The sequence below is a fragment of the Delphinapterus leucas genome, chromosome 7 (genome assembly GCF_059928025.1).
Source record: "Delphinapterus leucas isolate spDelLeu-1000000601 "Yukka" chromosome 7, BTC_Dleu_Yukka2, whole genome shotgun sequence".
Lineage (NCBI taxonomy): Eukaryota > Metazoa > Chordata > Mammalia > Artiodactyla > Monodontidae > Delphinapterus > Delphinapterus leucas.
In genome coordinates this window covers 69,023,199-69,045,216 of record NC_143135.1, presented here as the reverse complement: position 1 = coordinate 69,045,216, position 22,018 = coordinate 69,023,199, and the positions used below count along the sequence as shown (strand labels likewise).

At 35.8% G+C, this 22,018-nt stretch overlaps 1 protein-coding gene across 1 annotated transcript in view; it reads right to left on the bottom strand.

Moving 5' to 3' along the window:
- Nucleotides 1-22,018, bottom strand: part of DEUP1 (deuterosome assembly protein 1) — a 104,463-nt gene that overhangs the window by 53,755 nt on the left and 28,690 nt on the right. Inside the window, 5 exon segments of the mRNA XM_089915872.1 lie at nt 5,780-6,022; nt 8,027-8,140; nt 12,792-12,923; nt 19,916-20,011; nt 21,413-21,670. Coding sequence (XP_089771998.1) covers nt 5,780-6,022; nt 8,027-8,140; nt 12,792-12,923; nt 19,916-20,011; nt 21,413-21,670 — 843 coding nt within the window.

Genomic DNA, 22,018 nt, shown 5'->3' with positions numbered 1-22,018 from the left:
AAATATTTACTGAGCTCTTACTCTATGTTCAGCACTGAGGATACAGTCACAGGATCTGTCCTCATGAGCTTACAGTCTAGTGATAAAGACAAAGATGCATCCAAATATGGCCATACTGTATGAAAGAGGGAAACATAAAAGTATGAATAAAATATCAATGCATAAAATTTGAATTAATGCAAGTAATTCCCAATTTAAATAAGATAATAGCCAAGAAAAATCTAATTTCAAAGCTGGCCAACAAAGTGAATTATAAACCATGGTTTACGGTCCCACTATTGCCCAATAGTAGCCCTACTTCAGCTGGTTAACTAGAAATACCAGCAATCCTGTGAGCCCAGTGTTTTACTTGGCTAATAGCAGGGACTTGAGCAAGTTTAGAAGCTGTTGGGAAGGATCTAGTTGGGAGAGAGAAGGGGTAATACTAAGTGTCAGGTTCCTGAGAAGGTAGGTGGGGTGGGTCCCAAAGCACAAGTGAAAGAACTGCCTAAAGCAAAAGAGTCCCTCTGCTCCTGCAGTAGGAAAGAAGGAAGGAAGATGGAATGGAGACACGTATATGCATTTGGAAATGGGGAGCTAGGAGAGGGGCTACCTGTTGGCTTTTATTTTCCTTGTGAAGGAAAAAGGCAATGTCAGGTCAGTGGAAGGAGAGGTGGAGGTGGGGGTAGGGGAGGGGTTTTTGAGAGTGGAGAAGGTTTGAGATGGCCTTCAATGGGCATGGGAGAGTTAGTTGTTTGGAGCAACACAGTAGGACTCCTGGCAATGTTGATACTCATTTGAGGTTTGTGCCCATGACCTGTTGAGTGATTTTCTCCAGCAGAACTTGGCTGTTCTCTGGGAGAGAGGAATGGAAGAGTCCTTTCATATCAATAGTTCTCCTCCACTCAATTACACAGAGAAATGAACATTTATTAATGTAATTAATATTAAATACATATTAATATATTTGATGACCCAAGTCATCAAATCCATCGCCATTTTTATAGATGAGGAAATTGAGGGCCAGACTTGGTCCAAAGTTACATAGCTCATAACTGGCAGATTCTGGAATGGAAAAATCCAGATCTTTTGTCTACTAGTCCAGTTAGAACATTCAAGACGCAAAAATAATTGTTTCGTGCAAAATAAGTAAAGCAGACCTGTAGCTTATCAGTAAAGATGAGGGGGGGTGTTGTTCTGAGGGCACTGCTAATAAAGGCTGTAAAGAAACCACTGTTGATATTTTCAAAAACTCATTTGTTCAATAATGCCTTATATATCAATAATAGATTCATTCAAATATAATCTATATACCATAAGATGCACCCACTTAAACTGTACAGTTCGGTGGATTTGAGAATATTCACAAAGTTGTGCAAGCATCACCACTATCTAACTCCAGAGCAGTTTCATCACTCCTAAAATAAACCACATACCCATTAGCAACCACTCCTCATTTTCCCTTCCTTCCAACCCCTGGCAACCACTACCGTATGTTGTGTCTCTATGGAATTACCTATTCTGCACAATTCATACAAATGGAATCATATGACATGTGGCGTTTTGTGATTGGTTTCTTTCTCTGGGCATAACGCTTCCAAGGTTCATCCATGTTGTAGCATGTATCAGTACTTCATTCCTTTTTATTAATAATATTTAATTGTATAGATATACCACTTTATTTATTCATCAATTGATGAACGTTTGGGTATTTCCTTTTTTTAGCTATTATGAATAATGCTGTTATGAAATTCATGTATAAGCTTTTACGTGGACATACGTTTTCTTATTCATTAATTCTTATGCAAAAATTCACAGCTTAGAATTATAATCATGTAGACAGTATAGGACATATGGGTTCCCAGATAAACTTTCTTTTTTTTTTTTTTTTACCAAAGCCTTAAATATAATGTATTATTTTCCAGGAGACCTAGAGACCTGGGCTCAGTAAAAGACCTAGCTGCAATACTTTAGCCCCAGAAATTCCTGGCTGATTTGGAAATAAGAATGAAAATATATTCAAATAGGTGACCTAACAGACTTGTTTGGATAAAGTCCTTGTCTCAAACAGCGGGGATTTTTCAGATGAGGTTAAAATTCCAAAATAAACAAAAGAAATGTGAAACAATAGATTAGCAAATAGAAAGACAAATTAACTTGATGTGAATTTCATCGATTATTTTACCCAATTGAGGAAGGCACTCTCCCAGCTCCCTGCATTGCAGATTTACTACCAGGGAGCAATCTAACATGAACCTGCATGTAGAAGAGTGGGCCTGCCTTCACTTGGGGAAGGGGTGGGGTACAAAAGGGCTCTAACTCCAGGACAATGAAATGTAGTGTCACCATGGAATTCTGTAAAATGTGATAATAATGGAGTCTATTTGTGTACTGTCATTAGAAAATAATACCTAAAAGAGAGACATTTGGGGCTTCCCTGGTGGCGCAGTGGTTGAGAGTCTGCCTGCCGATGCAGGGGACATGGGTTCGTGCCCCGGTCTGGGAGGATCCCACGTGCCACGGAGCGGCTGGGCCCGTGAGCCGTGGCCACTGAGCCTGCGCGTCTGGAGCCTGTGCTCCGCAATGGGAGAGGCCACAACAGTGAGAGGTCCACGTACCACAAAAAAAAAAGAGTGACATTTGGAGATATCATTAAGGGAAAAAAAAGCGTATTTGTGATCTAGCTGCACAGGTAGAAGAATTTATGTTAGAATTGAAACTTTTACAATAATAATGATTTGACAGGTTTTTCTAACATGAAGAAATATGTGAAAGTTTTTAATTATAATTGACAGCATTATGTAAAATTGACTAGAAAGTGCAAAAAAAGAAGCTTTGTTGATATTGATAAATTGAGTTGTTTTTTGACTTGTGTAATATCCCTTTGAATTCAATGTTAATAATACTGAGTTGACACAAGAATTGGTGATTTAACTTAGATTAGGTGATTTAAAATTAGCATGCTTTTGTATAAAAGTCAAATCAATTATTTGTCAGTGTGGATGCAAATATTCAGGAAAAATGATTCTTTGGTACTTGATTCAGTTACTGGAACACTTTCAAGTTTGCTTGGAACAACTTGGGTATGTAAATCTCTACTTTTTTAACTGTAAATTTTATGAAATCTTAATACAGATTGGGAACTTCCGGTGAATACTAAACATCCAAATTGAGATGTGCAAGTGTAACATACATACCAGATTTTGAAGACTTAGTATGAAAAGAAATGTAAAATATCTCATTAATAATTTTTTACATTGATTATATGTTGAAATGATAACTCTTTGGATATATGTTGTGTTACATAAAGTTTATTACTATTATCTATTAATTTCATCCATTTCGTATTACTTCTTTTAATGTGGCTACTAGAAAAGTTTAAATTACATTTGTGGTTTGCATTATATTTCTATTGGACAGTGCTGCTCTAGTACCCTAATGACACATTAACAAGCAAACAAAAAAGGTCCATTTTTTTGGCATAGATATTAGAAAAAATGCAGAACAATTTATTTCTGTCATTAACTGCCAATGGGAAATATTGTACACTTTCAAAATGTGAGTAATGCAGCACAGTAAATAAACATATGCAAAGGAATTAATAGCTATGCTGACACATTTCAAGGTTGTGGAAAGACAAGTGAGAAGATGTGATTCGTGTGAAAATTCAGATGCAGCTGGCATTAAAGTGTGTTGTAAACTAAAGAGAATTTTATATACAATAAGTGACAGTAATTCAGACTGAAATGGTTGTCTTTTTAAATTCATGTGCAAGACGTGGAACACCATCATATGACAGTTTTGCAAAAAGAGAAGAGAAACTTCTTTCTAAATACATGCACTGGTTACAGTGATTATTCACTTCTAATTATTCCCATTTGGTAAAATATAAATTTTGTAAAACTAGTTTGAGGCCCATCTGTTTAGTTAGAAATTTGCTTAATGGTTTGAGAGAAGCAGTGAGTTTGAACCCTCAATCAGCTATCAAGCAGTAAATAATTGATACTTATTCTAAAGCAAAAGAATGAAACGTAAGTAAAATTTGGAAGTAAAACAGGGAAAAGGCCAAACAAAAGCATCATTTTCAGCATTTTTTTCTAGTTGCATCAAAATTAATTAGTGTTCTCCTGGAAGTAGAAATCTTAGCTTTTAGACACCTTGGAAGTTTTTGAAGTAAATTACTTCTCAAAAATCTTTTCATTAGAACTATAATATACTTTTTGTGTGTGTGTGTGAAACATACTCCAGAATAATTTGCTTTTTTTTTCTGCAAGTGAACCCTTGTGATCCTGGTGCAGCCTCTAGCAGTATAAAGACAGCTGCAAAATGTAAATTTAAGCCGTCTTTAAATCAGGGCCAGAGGTGTGACCCGTGGCCCCTGTCCAGGGGGATGAAGGGGAAGCAGCCCCTGGGAGGAAGGGGAGCCTGTCAGAACTAGCAGTCACGCAAACCCAGCTCCACCAGGACTGGTGGGCTGATGGCGAGCTAAACACTAGAAACCTAGAAAACTAGAACCTGGACAAGCTCTAGAGCAGAAGAGGAGGGGCTCGTCTCACTTACATTCTAGTGAATCCAGAGAAAGCATCATCGATAACTTTTCTGTTTCTAGAAGATATATGACTTTCTCAGTGTTTAGCATTTGTAGTTTAGCCTGGTTTGTGTACATCTGCTTTCTCATTTGTATTGGAATAACACCCCCTCCACAAACAAAGCTGGAGTTTGGGGTGGGAAGCTGTACTTCTCGTAGAAATGCCACAGGATAGGAGAAGCTGGGAGCCTGTGCTCTGTCCCCTTCCCAACGTGGGGACAGGGGAACACAGAAGATAGATGCTGGCAGAGAAAGAAGTGAAAGGATGAATCCCACACGTAATCCCACATACAATGTGGCAGAAGGAGGGAAGGAGAAGTCGGCCCAACACTAAGAAGTGACCCTGGGAACAAGAGCCTGAGGTGGAATATCTTAGAGAAGTGGGAGTCTGCTCAGGCAATGACCTGGAAAGGTGACCTCAGCCTGAGGAGGGAATAGAGTGGGACTAAGAAATGGGCCAACTGACACAGAGGAATCAGTAGAAAGAGGCTGAATGTTTGCTGGTGGGAGATAAGACCTAGAATGGGAGAGAAAACCACAGAATGTCTCAAGTAACTGGGAGAGCCATGAATAAGAAATACATATTTAGTCGAGAAATTGGTAATGATCAATTTTGATGAATGCTGCATAACCTTCTTAGCAGTTCCAAGAGAGAGACAAAAAAAAGATTTTTGAGTTAAGAAAAAAATTAATCCTTGGAAAAACCATCCATCACATCTACCAAGCTGGAGTTACCTCCTATTTGGTAAACGATTATGATAAGGTTAATGGTGATAAATCACAGGGAGTGACCCTCATGCCTCTCAGGGAGGTGATTAGATTGTCAAACCCTTAATCATTTCCTGGATCTCCAGCCCAGGATTCCCGAGAGGCAAAGAGGCACAGTGTCAGAGAGAATGAACACTGGGGACAGAGGGTGTGGTGTGGCTAAAGGGCCATGGTTTTTAGGAAGAGAGGTCTGTGAGAGGCCACTGCTCTACTGCACTGGTAATATTTATTATCACGTCGCTGCAGAACCCGAGTGCACCTAGTGGGGAAAAGTACCCATGGAAATACTGAATTTACTCATCAAGTAAGAATTACTTATTAAGAGGAAATATGAGCTGAATTTACATATGTAATAAAAAATTAGCTTTCTAATCCACATGCCTGTTGAGTCATCATTTGTACAACTCATGGGCTATAACAGTTGAAAAACAAATAAATCTTTACCTGGCACTGTCTTTGGTACATTTTCAGTTCTTGTAAGAGCTTCTGATTTTCATCTTGTAACTTATTCCTGCTTAACGCTATTTCACTCACAGCTGATTTTAATTTTTCAATAATGAACTCATCTCTTTCATTGGTTTCACAACTGGTATCTGCTTCGCATATCCAAGGAATTTCAGAGCTGCTGTCTTCTTCTATGCCCTGTTTTTTACTATTTAGTGGAGTTTGGTAACTTTGCGCCTGTTTCTGAGAAATACAAAAATTGTTTCAGTTAAGTGAAGAATATCATATTTAAGCTTACGCAAAGTTCAAGAATGACAGAAAAGAATTAGTAAAAACATCTTTAAATATATTATTAGATAATGAAGCTTTGTCCTTCATAATTCAGTCTTGGGTTTATTCTAAAACCTCAATTTCAGGTGGCATAAAGAGAAAATATATCTGTATAACCTCAGAGCAAAGATGCAGAGTAGAGCAGATGGCTTTTGCTAGGGAATTCTTATTCAGCGAAAAAGGAAATATAGAAGATATGAAAAAAAGCATGGATTCAATTACATAATAGCTGAAAATGTCTCTATGACAAAAAATAAACAAAATAAAACAAAAAATCTGGATTGTACAAGAAAGTTGTCAACATGTATAACAAGGGTAATTTCTGATGTACAAAAACTTCTACACATCAATAAGAAAAAGACAAACACCACAAAAGAAAAGTGGTCAAAGTTTATGCACAGGCAATTCACAGAAGAGGAAATGAAAAAGGCTGAGAAACACAAGAAGAGATGCTCAACCTTACAAGTAGTCAGAGAAACGTAAAGCAAATGAAGTCAAGGTTACTATTAGTCCATCAAGTTAGTAAAAATCAAAAGACAGATAGTCCATGCTGGTGAGAGTAGGGGTAGTCTTGTTGCCTGTTCATGAATTATAAATTACTATCATTTTTAAGAAAGGAATCTGCTAATATTTATTAAAATTTTGAATGAACACACCTTTTGGCTCAGCGATCATTTCTAGGATTTTTATTTAACAAAACGAAAGTATTCGTATTTAAAGATGTACATACAAGGGTATTTGTTACACTACTGTAATAGCAGAAAACTGGAAACAACCTGAGTGTTAGTTAATAAGGAAATGATTGAAAGAATTATGGTACATCTGCGATATACTATGGTATATATGATATATATACACTATATACTTTGAAATATTTTAATTAAGTAGTGACTCAGAAGGCTATTCATGGCTTATTAAGTAAAAAAGCAAAATTTAAAAAAGAAAAATATACAATTTCCACACAAGCATATATTTACATATTTGTACAAACAAAAGAAAATGTATGTGAAGATAAACACCTAATTGTTAACAGTGTTTATATTAAATGGATAAGAATGAAATAGAGGATGAGGCTATCAGTTTTACATCACATTACTTTGTATTGTTGAATTCAGGGAACATGTATAACATATAATTCAAGTAACTTAAAGAAAGAATGAAAAATAAGTATATATCAAACAAAAATGTTTCTTACCAGCTTTAATAAAAATGCAAAATTCCTTAGGAAAGACTTTAAGGCTTATTACAATCTAATATCCCACTCGCCAGCCTTCCCTCCCGCCTACTGCCCCTTCACCTCCCACATGGACTTCTAGCCAATTGGCCCACTTTCCATTCCCTGAATTTGCCTTTTGCTCTCTTGCCTCAGTGACTTTGCTCATGTTATTTCCACCACCTGGAATACATTCTCTCTTGTCTCAAAATATAGCCATTCTTCTTCTAGGCCCAGGCCTAGTCCCACCCCTGCTGAAGGATGTTTCCTGACTATCTCAGTCCAAATTTTTCTCTTACTCCTTTGACCTCCAAAAGGATTTGTATCCTTTTCATTCACTTGTCATTAATTATCTGTAAACCTGTACATGTATTATCTGTGTCTAGGCTGTAAGGTTCTAGAGTGCCAGGACCAAGCAATCTTAAGACTTTCTAAATGACTTGCTCATAACAAAAACATGTTATTTAATGACATAATAACAATGGAGACTTTTAATAGCACCACCTTCTGAGACATACAGACTAAAGTCACCATTACAGATATTTCATGCACTTGTAACTCTACCCAGTGTTGGACCTACTCTGGTTATTTTCCCTTAGTTGGCATTTGTATCTGTAGAAGGATTACATGCTGAATGGTAAAAAGAGTAATAGTATTTAACCTCTAATTTATTCTGATTTAGAGGATAGTATTAGATAATGTACCTGAAATTGATTACACTTCTCAGATAATACTTTTTGTTGAGCATCTAAAGAAACCAGATGAGTCTGATATAGTATCTCCTGCTTGTCCCATTCTCTTGACTTTGCTCCAAATTCCTTTAAAAAGTGGAGAGAGAAATATAAATTGAAAAAATTATTCATTTTAAAGCACAATGAACAGGCCTTCTTTCATTTGTACGTCTTTCTTCTGAGAAAAAAAGTAAATCCATTCTTTCCCCATTAGGAAAACAAAAAAGTATCAAATCACTCATCTTGGATTTACTAATAGATATATCTTCTAATTTTTGCTAGGAAAGTATGGAATTGAATCCACTATTTTATTTTTATTTTTATTGGAGTATAGTTCCTTTACTGCATCTTTTTAAAAATAAGGATTTTGTTTGTTAAAAATATTAAAAAATTTTATAACAAATACTGATAACAAACAGCAGAGTTTCAAACAATTTTTTGCATCAACCAGTACTTCCTTTCTATTTCCTGAGCTGACACCAGAAGTTTTTTTCCCTTCTTTCATTCTTTACACTCAGTCACCAAACCTGCTCCCTTGTTTTTGAGGGGGTGGGGCTTGGACTGATTTAGTGACTTTGTCCCCTGTGGCTTTCAAAACTGTTATCCCAGGTGAAACCAAGATTGACCCATTCTTGAGAACAGACAGAACAACCATCTCAGGCCTCCTTTAGGCAGTACCAACTGGGCTAAGCTGGAGAAGAAGTGGTAGAACTACTTGATACAGCATGCTCTCAGTTCTTCACCGTTTTGCTCAAGTAGTGTCTTCATGGAGCCTGGTTATCTGTTCACAAATTTATAAGAGGAAAGAATGTGGCTTTGGGAATCCCAAAGAAAACTTCACCGCTTCTCAATTTTGCCTAGGGCTGGCCATCATATCTCATCTTTCTGTCCAGGCTGTAAGCAACTTAAGGGTAAGGACTATGTATTTCATTACTTTTGTATTGCTCACAGTGCATGACAAAGTGCCAGGCACCACGTACAGGGATGTACAAACAAAAGCATGGTATTAATATTTCCAAAAATGTAAACATTTCTCACTAAATTTTGCAAAGAAAACAATGTGGTTGGAAACAAACTCTATAGCTACTAAGTCCATAGCGATATATTACTGAAGGTAGATACATGGCATGAATGCATTGATGTTTCCAGTTATCAACTCAGTAGTATTAAGTGTAGTATTAGTAGTATTAGTGTCCAGCAGGTACTGTGGAGAGAGGAGAATTTGGAAATATTTCATGATTAAAAGAAACAAATTTTTGAAAGAAAAAATCAATTTATATATAAAATAAAGTAGGGAAATGTACATGTAAATAATTGTAAAGTGTTAGTACAATAATAGTGCCACATAAAAGCCATGCAGATGATGCCGTGATCATCTTAGCCGTCCCCAATAATACGTCAATTGGAAAAGACTTCATTTGGCTAGAGAGATTGGCGATGTTTTGAAGATGGTTGAAATGACTGGATTGGCTAGCTGGAAAATAAATATACTAATTTAGAGAATGAAAGCTACAACTTGCTTAAAATGAGAATATGGCATTTCATATTTTCTATAGAGAAATGATTTTAAAGACTATTTGGGGAAATCTTCATTTCATAAATCCAAAAGTCCCAAGATAATCAGTGAAAGAAGGCTATAAATTGGGAGGCTTTTATAGTAATTAAAGGTGACCTGAGATTGAGTGGTGGTAAGAAAGATGGAGAAATATAGATAGACCCTGTTTTAAATATATAATAATACCCTGATAAATAGACCATATTTATTAAGATAAATGGACACAGTTCATTTAAAGTTATTGACTTTGATTCTGATATTTGACAATTTAAAATTAGGTACATGAAAACAGGGTCTTCAGAAATAGTGACAAATTTACAAAACTAGGTACACTTCAAATCAGTACAAGGTGGATTAAAAAATTGCTGTTTAATTTAGAAAGGAGTATTTGGAGTCAGAAGTCAAAATGTGGGCAAGGTTGACTTGCACAGTTCATATCTTTCAATGATATTAATACTTAACACCCAACAATCTCAATCTTGACAATAAATATTTCCCAGCATGCTTTAGGAGGAGGCAGGAACATCAGCCTCACTTCCTTACAAATTCTACAACAGGTAGAAATGAGGCCAAGAATGAGGCCAAACAAGGCTAAAAATGTGTGTCACAAACATATAGTCTGGTCCTTATAACAGTCCTGGCTTCCTTGGTCTTACAGATGTATTGGTTTCAAGATCAGCAAACAAGCAAGCACATCTCCAGCAGTCATGGGGCCGTGCAAAGACACAGAAAAGCTTTATGAGGATTTTGTAGAGACTGGAGGTGTCGGCCCAGGCTCCAGTTCCAGAGGCTCTGTACACTTGCTTAAACCTCCAGAGTACGTTCTCCACAGCTAGAAACCTTTTCTAGGTCTTTAAGTTTGAGAGTGGATCAGAGGCATTAAAATCAAAGTTTCTAGCAGAAGCTATATTATTATATATAGTTTTTAATCCCTCTACTAAATCTTGAGAGGTAGAATGACCATTTCTTTAGTGATTACTGTATGTCAGGGACTCTACAAACCTCCACTTGCAAGATAGTTTTAACTTTTTAGTATGAAAATGTCCATACTTACATAAAAGTAGAGAGTAAAACAAACTCCCATATACCCTTCACCCAGCTTAACTACTGTCAACTCAGTCCATCTATATTTCATCTATCGCTCCACCCATTCTTGTTGGAGTATTTTAAGGCAACTTCCAGACTTCATGTATTTTTACCCCCAAATGCTTGAGTGTGCATCTAAACACACATACACACATATTTTTTTCTTCCATAACCACAATGTCACTTATATTTTTAGCCCCCATTTATTGGTGAAAACTGTAATCTCTGTGAAGTTAACAGCTTGTCTAAAGGTCACAGGGCAAATAAATGAGTCAGTCAGGTCCTATTTTAAGTTGTAAACTGTCAGGTTCTTCCACTATAGCAAGCTGCTTCCCATTGCTCGATCGCTGTACCAGTGTATAAATGTTTGTCCCCAAGGAGAAACATGCTTAGATGTAGACTAAAACTGGAACAGCCCATCTCCTACACATTAATTTTTCAGATGCTTCTAAGCAAAAACAGGTACATGAAGCATTTCTGTAATAAAATAGATTAAACTGTATCTACATAGTGTGCTTAAAAATGTTTGTATAAGTACAAACATATCAAGTCATACTTTGCTACTAATTTCCACTATAATTTCACGAGATACATTTTATATAAATATTTAGCTCCCTAAATGTAAAATGTATACACACAAAGTACTTAATTTAAGGCTTTTTCTTTGTCCAAACAATTTATATGAATGTAATTCTCCCACTAATCCCCATGAGAAGTCAATCAAATGGAACATCAGTGACTTAACTGCATTTTCAGTGAAAGCTCGTGTATATTATGTCGCAGTCTTTGGGCATCTTCTGTGAGACCAGAATATTTCAGAAGCCAGTCGAGTTACACCACTGCAAGAGCCAGGGAGTTATACACAGTGCATTTTCCTAGAGGGTCAACCTTACTCAGTGGTAGTAATTTTGTATTTAAAAGAAGGTACATTTATTATTCAGTACAATATAAAATTTGCAGGAATTTAAAAACTAAAACCAAAGACTTCCAACAAAGTTCTTGCGATAGGCTGGTTTTAGGACTGTGATTCCAGATTTTTTTTTTTTTCCTGCTCTTAAAAATATTTTGGAGGAAAAGTTTGAGAAGGACTTAATTGAAGAGTCATGATAAAGATGAAGAAGTATGAAACAGGGCAAGGACAATTAGATAGGAGAAAGACAGAGATAAGAGGCATTAGACAAAGGAAAGGGGCAAATCTGGGCTGGAATATGAGAGTTAGAGAAAGGAACAGATCAAAGATTCCTAAGGGGTTTCTACCTGGTTGATTGGGAAGTACAGAACCATTACCTATTAACAAAGTAGAAGAAACTGAAATCATTGGCTGACGGTGGGAGAAGCTGGGGTTTAGGGCTTGAGAACAGTGAAAAAAAAAATGACTGGGATAACATGATAGGGGTCAACTTGAGGTCAATTAAAAAACAATGATCGAGCAGCACTGGGAATTTAGCTAAGGTTAGAGAACAGGGATTCATACTAGAATCTATTTGCTGTCATGTGACCAGTAGCAGGAATGCTCAAGGGCACAGGGAAGAAAAATAGCTGGTTTATTTTTTCCAAGGTTGGAAAGTTAAGGGGATTAAAATAAGTGTATCTATGTCATAGTAAACCTTTATAGGGACTGAGATTTTAGAAGTTCCGGGTAACATGGGGTAGCTATATTGGAGTGGCACTACCTCTTCAAAGAAAAGATCCTGAGACTTCAAGCTCTGTTCTGAAAACTGCTATGAGGCTTCATTGGGATTTAAGTACCTAATAGTTAAACAGCCATTAAAAGATTTACTAGACACTCGCTTTAAGTGACCCCAGGGATGTCCTTCAACTTCACTCGACATCTGCAGTTCCTTTGAACTTTGTTTTTTGCTCTCCAAAAATGCTGATACACATAAAAGATGTATAAATCGAAGTGATGTTTTAATTCACTAAGTGCCTGAAGGGAAGGTGCACTAAGAAAATATATTCAATGAGAAGTTGATTTCTAATGGAGTTTGTTACCACAGCGGTACATGTCATTGTGTACACGAGAGACAAATAGCCCTCAACAGCAACAACAAAAACCCATCTCAATACACAGGGAGAAACTAAGAAAATATAGCTCACCTCTAATTTCTGGTTCAAATTGCTCAGTTCAAAGGGTATTTCTTTGACGTGTGGTACTTCTTTTTGTCGAAATTTATTTTGTTTCATCTGGTGTAATCTCAGTTTTTCAAAGCTATTAGTTAGTTTGGAGAACTGTAAATAATACAGAATGATAACATTTTATTATTGGTTATTTCTAACTCGATTTCACGATAGTTCTTTTCTTGTGTACCTCTTTCAAAATTTAAGTCACGATTAGCAAATGCAGTAAAGCTTAAATGTTCCAATTAGTGAAGATAGAACTAGTTATTAAAACTAAATTATTGAAGTTGAACGCAATTCAGCTTTCATGTAAATTTGGAACTTCATTAACTGCACAGTTAAACAGCGATTCACTTGATAAAATGTTTTGTTCAGTTTTGTCTTAACCATATGTAGCAAGGCTCAAAATTTAAAACAACCAAGTTTTTTTCTTATTTTTATTTAGTGACATCTTGTGTTGACGATTTTAATTTCAGTAACTCAATCTATAAAATAACCAACTTATAATCCATTTAAGAAAACTGAGGACTTAATTTAAAAGATACAAACAACATACGCTTATTCATGTTGATATAAGTTTAAATAAAATTAAATATCAAGCTTGATATGATCTTTTTCTTACCAGTAATTCTTGTTATAACTTAGACTCTGTATTATTTTTTTTCTTGCTTCTACCTTCAAGTAATTGATTATAAGTGTCATGGTCTATCAACATCTGTTGATAGGAAATTTCTAAATAACTTAACAAGATTTTTTGTTTTTATTTTTTATCTTGAAATAAGTATAGATTCAGAGGAAGTTGCAAAGATATTACAGAGAGGTTCTGGGTCCTCTTCATCCAGTTTCCCCAAATATTTACATCTTATTGAACTATATAGTACAGTATCAAACCCAGGAAATTTATGTCAGTACAATATGTGCATGAGTGTATCAATAGTTCATTCCTTTTTATTGCTCAGTATTATTCCATGGTATGGATGTAACCACAGTCTGTTTGACCATTCACATATTGAGACATTTTTGGTTGCTCCCAGTTTTTGACTATTATAAGTAAATCTGTGAACAATTGTGTCTACTTTATCTGACAGTAATGTAGTCATTGCTGCTTCCTTTTTCCTTCTCACATTGTTTTTAAAATGGATATATAATTCACCTACTATCAAATTCACCCTTTAGAGTATATACTTCATTGGTTTCTAGTATATTCATAGTTGTATAACTATCACACTATCTAATTTCAGAATATTTTCATCACCTCCGTTAGAAACCCTATATCTATTAACAGTGACTACACATTTCCTCCTTCCCCAAGGCCTGGCAACAACTAATCTACTTTCTGTTTCTATAGATTTGCCTATTCTGATCATTTCATATTAATGGAGTCATACAACATGTAGTCTTTTGTGTCTGGTTTCTTTCACTTAGCATAATGTTTTCAAGGTTCATCCATGTTGTAGCATGTATCAATATTTCATTCCTTTTAATGGCTGAATAATATTTCATTGCATGGATATACCACATTTTGTTTATCCATTCATCAATTGATGGACATTTGGATTGTTTCCACTTTTTGGATATTATGGAAAAATGCTGCTATGAACATCTGTGTACAAGTTTTTGTGTGGATATATGTTTTAATTTCTCTTGGGTATATACCTAGGAGTAGAATAGCTGGGTCATATGGAAACTTTAAGTTTAACTTTTTAAGGAACTGCCAAACAGTTTTCCAAAGTGGCTGCACCATTTTTCATTTCCAGTGGTAATGTATAGGGTTCCAATTTCTCCATATCCTCACCAACATTTGCTGTTATCTATCATTTGGTTATAGCTATCAGCAGGTGTGAAGGGGTATCTCATTATGGTTTTGATTTGCATTTCCCTAATGACTAATGATGTTCAGCACTTTTTCATGTGCTTATTGGTCATTTATATATCTCCTTTGGAGAAACGCCTATTTATACCTATGCCCATTTTAAAATTTGGTCTTCTTTTTATTGTTGACTAGTAAGAGTTTTTTTCTTTTAATTCTGGACACTAGTCCCTTATCAAATATATGATTTGCAAATGTTTTCTCCCATTTTGTCGGTTGTCTTTTCACTTTCTTTTGGTGTGCTCTGAAGCACAGAGGTTTTTAAAATTTTCATGAAATCAAGTTTACCTAATTTTTATTGTGCTTTTGGTGCCAAATCTAAGAAACTATTGCCTAATCCAAAATCATGAGGATTTACTCCTATGTTTTCTTCTAAGAGTTTTACAGATTTAGTTTTTATATTTAGGTCTTTGATCCATTTTGAGTTAATTTTTGTCTATGGTAAGGGTTGAACTTAATTCTTTTTCATGTGGATATCCAGTTGTCCTGTCACTGTTGAAAAGACTTTTTTCTCCATTGAATTATTTTGGCACCACTTCTGCTTTCTGTTGATTAATATCTGTAGGGTATATATTTTTCTATATTTTTTTGTTTTTTCTATTTTTTACTTTCAATTTACATATGTAGTTATATTTGAAGTGAGTTTCTGGAACACAGCATATAGTTTGGTCTTTTTTAAAATTTACTCTGTAAATCTCTATCTTTTAACACGTGTATTTAGACCATTTTCATTTAAAGTAATTATTATTATGTTAGGGTTTAAGCCTGACATTTTTTTGTTTTCTGTTTGTTATCCAGGTTTTGTTTTCTCTGTTTTAGCTTTCCTGACTTCCTCTGGGTTCTTTGAACATTATTTAGAATTCCATTTTGATTTATCTATAGTATTTTTGAATGTATTTCTCTGTATAGCATTTTTAGTTATTGCTCTAGGTGTAATATTATAGACACATAGCTTATTACAATCTACTGGTGTCAACATTTTACCAGTTCAAGTGAAGTGCAGCATCTTAGTTCTCTTTATTTCCCTTTGCCATGACCCATTTCTAACATTATTGTCTTTAAGAAATTTCTCAATATACATTAAGAATCACTTTAGACACTTATAATTTTTGCTTCAGCTGTCAAACAATTTATCAATAGAAAACTCAAGAGAAGTAAAGTCTATTGCATTTACCCATGTTTTCACTTTTTCCATTTTTTTTCTTCCTTCCTGATGTCTCAAAAGTCTTTATCATTTCCTTTCTACCAAGAGAACTTCCTTTGGCTATCCTTTTAGGGCAGATCTATTACTGACAAAATCTCTTAGTTTTCCTTCATTTGAGAATTTCTCAATTTCCTCTTGATTCTTAAGGATATTTTCTCTGAACATGGAATTCTGGGTTGACACTTTTTCTCTTTCAGCAATTGAAAAACATTCCACTTCCTTCTGGCCTCCGTGGTCTCTGATAAGAAATCCATTATCTGAATTGGTTTTTCTATATAGGCAAAGTGTTATTTCTCTCTTCCTGTTTCCAAGACTTTGTCTTAGTTTTCAGAACTTTGACCATGATGTGTCTTGGTGTAGATTTGTTTGGATTTATCATATTTGAGTGTCACACAGCCTCTTGAATCTGTAGATTTACATCTTTTGCCAGGTTTTGAAACTTTTCAGTCATTACTTCTTTGAATACTTTTTCAGTCCTACCCTTTTTTCTCCTCTTTTCTGGGACTCCGATGATACAAGTTTTCAACCTTTTGTAGTAATACTACAGGTCCTTGAGGTTCATTTTCTTTTAGTCTGTTTTCTCTCTGTTGTTCAGATTGGGTAATTTCTATTTTGCTATGTTCAAGTTCACTGATTATGTCCTCTGTCCTCTCCATTCTGCTTTTGAGCCTATCCATTGAATTTTTTTAGTTTGGTTATTGTATTTTTCAGTTATAAAATTTCTAACTGCTTGCTCTTTAGTTTTATTTCTTTGCTAAAACGTTCTAATTTAATTTGTTTCAGGGATGTTTGTAATTGCTCACTGAAGCATTTTTATAATAGCTGCTTTAAACTCCTTGTCAGATAATTCTAACACCTATATCAACTCAGCGTTGGTGTCTCTTGATTGCCTATTCTCATTCAAGTTGAGATCTTCCTTGTCTTCGGCGTGATGAGTGACTTTTTAACTGAGGCCATTTTTGGGTATTGTGTTACATGACTCTGGATTTTATTTAAATATTGTGTTTTAGCAGTCCTTTTCTGACAACATCCCAGTAGGGAAAAATAGAATGCTGCCTCGTTGCTGTCAGCTGGCAGGGAAAGTCCAGGTCTTAACTCGGCCTCAGCTGGTAACTGGGAGGAGGTATTCCTCATTACTGCTGAGTGAGAGTGAGAGTTCAGGCTCCCCACATTTTCCGCTGACAACACTTTGATTGGAGGGGCATAGGTGCCTTGTTACTGCTTCTCACACGATCTTCAATGATGCTGTAGTGAGGGGCGTAGCCCTGTTACTATGGAGAGGTGGTGAATGTCCTGACTCCTCATTAGGCTTCCTTGGATACCATTCCAGAGAAGAGGAGGAGGGCTGCCTCATCACCACCAGATGGGCAGAGAAGTCCAGGCTCTCCACATGGTCTCCACTGACACCATGGGCTGGGGAGGGCCTTGTTGACACCCCGTGGTGATGAAACTCCTGGATTTCCACTCAGTCTTCTCTGACCCCATCCAGGTTGGGGCCTGAGCTACCTCATTATAGATAGTAAGGGTGGAACCGAGGCTGTCCACTCAGTCTCTGCCAGTGAAGTGGGTTTGCAGCCATAGTCTTATTCTGTGGCCTTTGGCTAGTGTCAAGCAGTTATTATCTAAAAGTGTTTAATCTTGGTAGGTTGTCTTTTCTTCTGGTTTTTCAGTTGTAGGCAACAGGCTTTCCTTGGGGCTCTTTTTGTTTGATTGTGCCCACTGGAGTGTCTGGGTTGCTGGCTTCTCTGTTATCCAGTCTGGGATATAAGAGGTAAAAAGAAATTCCAGGAACTCATCACCATGTTGTTCCTTGGGTCCCAAGGTCCTAGTTGGTCTGTCTTTCCTCTCCACTTCTCAGAGTCTTCTTATTGTTTTACAAATAATGCCCAGGATTTCTAGTTCCATTTAGCAGGAAGAATAGGGGAAAGTACATTGACTCCATCTTTCTAGAAGTAGAAATCTCAAATATATATATAATTATAGTTTTATAATGGTTAGAAGGAAAAGAAAATATCCCATTTTATAAAAGGAAGCAATTTCTACAAGAAAGTTTTGACAGAGTTGAGTTTTTTAAGACAGAGTGTGGTAAAATGTACCCTTAAGAAATTTTAGGAAAATAAGGTTGTAAAGAAACGAGGAATTTCAAAGAAAGAAGCAGTAGAGTGAGCCAGCAGCAACAAAAGCATGTTTGCCACAAGATATCATTTTCTGGTTAGAAATATGACATATTACTAGTTATTATGCAAACCAAGTCATATACATAGTACTTTTCTTTTTCTCTCTTTTTCCCTCCTTTCCTCTTCCTTCTCTTCTGCCTTCTCCCCCCAACTCTCTCCTTTCCTTTCTTTTAACCAGAGAAGAAAAGAGAGGCAGAAAACTGCAGCGGAAGCATATGGCTGTTCTCTCAACAACAATGTAGTGTTTCCAAAGTGTATTCTATGAAATACCTGTTTATGGTGTTTACACTGTAGCTGTGCTATGGTGTTAGTTGGTTTTAGTTTAAAAAACAAAAGGGTTCCATGGTCAAATATGTTTGAAAAATGATGGATTAAAAAGGCTAAATGCATGTTTTTAAAGCAAGACTTCTCACAGCCTGTAATACGCCACTATGCACTGTGAATGTCCAGGAGAAGAGGAAGAGTAAATAGCATTTCCTAAGCTTTCAGTGTCAGTACACAGAACAAATTTTTGTGAAAATTGCTGTAAAGACATTTGTTGGCTAGCTGGCAGCTGAGTAATAAAATAGAGCTGCAAAGCATCAAATGGCAAGGATTCATATATTAAATGACTGCTCAGTGCCTGTAAACAAGCCCAAAACTTTTTACCAACAGACATGAAAAAAAAAAAATCCAGAAATTAAAGATCTGGTAAGCTGCGGCTGAACTCGTTAAATATAATTTAGAGATGGTACTTAACTTGTATCTAGATTTCTGTATTTTTTCAAACTTATTCCAGGTTGTGATCTCTTTGTTTATACTGAAAAATTATAGTGATTCAATATTTATGTTGCTATGTTAGAGCTTCATCTTTATAGAAAAAGTAAGGTTGATTGACTTAAGTGTTAAATGCTTAGAGTCTTAAGTAGGAAAACCCATATAAAGTTTCATAATTCAAGCCACCATCTAGCAGCAGCTATTTAAATTGCAGGCAAAATATCTCGGTAGAGACTTAAGAGCTAGTCGTGTAAGATCATACCCATTAGGCGGAATCAAATGCTTCATATTCCTATTGCAATGGCTGATCACCTCCCTAAGAAGGTACATAAGGAGGAACTTTAACTTCTTTGGGCTCCTTTAACTATATTATCATCTGTGAAATCTCTGCACTCCAGAGAAAGCTGGTTATAAAGTAAAATTCATAATCAAACCATATTTCCCATTGATTAATTTACTAAGTGAAGCAAGGATACAGTACCTATGAGACCTGAGATGCTCAGATGCTTATTGCCCTATGTGTCACCTGTGGGAAGAAAGAGAAGACTTTTTGCTTCCTAGCACAGTGGGGAGTATAATATAGGGATAAATCAGAAAGAAATCAGTATCCCTCTCATCATATATGCAGAAGCCCTCTCACTTATGAAACAGCCCTACCAGTAATAAAGCAATAAAGACCAGTTTTGTTCTTTCAAATATCTATTTCATAATAGCAAACCTCCATATTTTAAATTGCCATAGAAGAAAGGACACCCCTATTAGGAAGTAGTGACTACAAAAGATAATACTCTGTTTTTGTTGTTCACAAAGCTAATTATCATGATATAATTAATCTACTAATCACTTGATAAATAGAAAGCCATTAGTCTAGCACTGTGCTAAGAGTTAAAGGGATACAGAGCTGACAATCTAATAAAAGAGACAAAATCAATACACATAAAACAATGAAAGACAGGGCCAAACATATAACCTGTAGTTGAAATACTAGAACTTTTGCTTGTACTAAAAATAATTCATTTTAACAAAATTAACACAATTTTGTAGGTCAAAACATATACCAAAACATATAATATTAAATTGTAATAAGTTTCCTTACTTGAGCTTTTAGGGTTTGTAGTTGTGCTTCGTAATTCTGAGTCATTGCTAAGTTACATTTTTCCAAACTGTCCAACTTCTGTCTAAGTAACCCCACCTGAATTAAGAATAAAATTTAATTTTTCTAAATTTTGCCTGACAAAATCAGAAAATGTACAAAAGAGGAGTACAGTTCAAATAAAACTGCTGTACCAAACCAAGAATAAATATTTGTACTGTGGTTCTTAGAATAGTTATTAATAATTAAATTCACAAAAACCAAATGTAGCTAGCACTATTCCACTGGGTACACATTAAGACAGTATGGTATGGATGTTTGACAAAAGATCCTTCTCACGGGCACATTCTAAAGCAAGATTTAAAATTTACGTCACATTATCTTTTTGGGAGGCTTATGTCATCGTTCCTGGGGCAGAACCCCCGCAGACACACTTCAGCCTTTATTTTAGGTGCTACTACCTTCAATGGGAGCTCTGTTTTATTGGTGTTGTGGAATAATTGTTACATTTTTATAAGAACTAACAAATTAAAAAGAAAAAGAGAAATGTCTAAGAGGAGTTCTTAGGGATTTGGCTTACAGAATTTGTCTGCTTAAAAAGTAGGCGAGGCCCCTGTTCGCACATCTGTACTGTGACAGGTACAAAAGTGAGAAAATAGTCCCTTCCATATGCCAGGTCTTATGACCTGCCTCTATTGATAACTAACTAGGCCAAACATTAACTTAGTTAACCATGACAAAAAACTAAGTTCCATTGAGAGGCCACTAGAGTTAGAAAAACAGCCACTGAACAAGTTGACTTGATGTTTTAGTTATTAGCATGTGATCAGTAAACATGTTTCTTATGCCTCACCCCAAAGAAAAATTCACAGACATGAAAGTCCACATCAGGTGAAGCGTATGCCTTTCCTGAACTCCTCTGCAGGCCCGAGAGCACTCAGACCTCCTTCTACCATCACCAGCTTGGCCACAAGCACCTTCACCGGGGCCCAGGGCATTCCTCCCAAGTGGGCGCCCAGGTAGACACACACTCCCTTCACCAAACTGTTTTCTCTCTTGTTATGCAATCAAGGCTTTACCTTTTACTTCTTTTAGGAAAGATTTTTCTAGCAGATGAGAAAAGGCAAATGCTCCTGAACTCTGCCTCATCCAAAGGCACAGCTTTGTTGACTACTTTGTTTCTACAGCAGCAAAAGCACGGACATCTTTGCTTGCAAACAGCATTTACTTCACATACGTATTGAATGTTTGTTCACTTTCCTAGAGGACATTGACTAGACTCTATTTCTGTCTGCATTGGCAAATTACTACCGGTTTAAGCTCTGCTTGCCGCTTATTTGATAGAATACATGTAGCACACTGCGACAGAATTTCAAGCTATGAATGCTCTTGCTGATGCCTGATAAAAAGTATGTGTAATGAAAAATATATTCGGACAGGACAAATACTATTTATAACAGTCTGAGGAATTAACAATTTATTAACACATCTATGCAGTACCTCTTGACCTTTCTGTTCTAAACAAGTTTGTGCACTTGCCAACTCTTGATCCCGAAGATCTAATCGTGTCTCCAGAGCCCGCATCTTCCTTTCCCAATCCAGTTTTTTGTTGTTTATCATGATGTCAATTTGTTCCATTAATTCCTGAAGCTCAGCCTCACAAGGAGAAACTCTGGCAATTGTAGAAAAGTAAAATACATTTAAAAAGAGTGAAATGTGAGAAAAAGAAAAATTATGATCTTGCTTTGAATAGCTTGATCATTATTTCCTCAAATTGTTCAATTATTTAAATAGGAAGAATTCCGAAAACCAGAGGTTAACGTTTTAAATTAAAACTAAAAGCTAATTTCAGAGCTAACAGTGTACATACTTTTCAAAGGCATTTTAAAAAGTACAGTTGCTGCCATAATATAATGCAATATATTGATAAAGTCACTGCCTGCATTTCTCTTATGTACTGGTGGTAATGCATGGATCTCCCTGACCCAAAAGTTTTGACTTAGACAAGGGAGTCCTAAAATGAAAAAAATATTGTGTGGATTACATCAAAAATAAGGTCACAATAAAGAAAGTTAGTTTAAAAATAATAAATAAATTAATTAATTT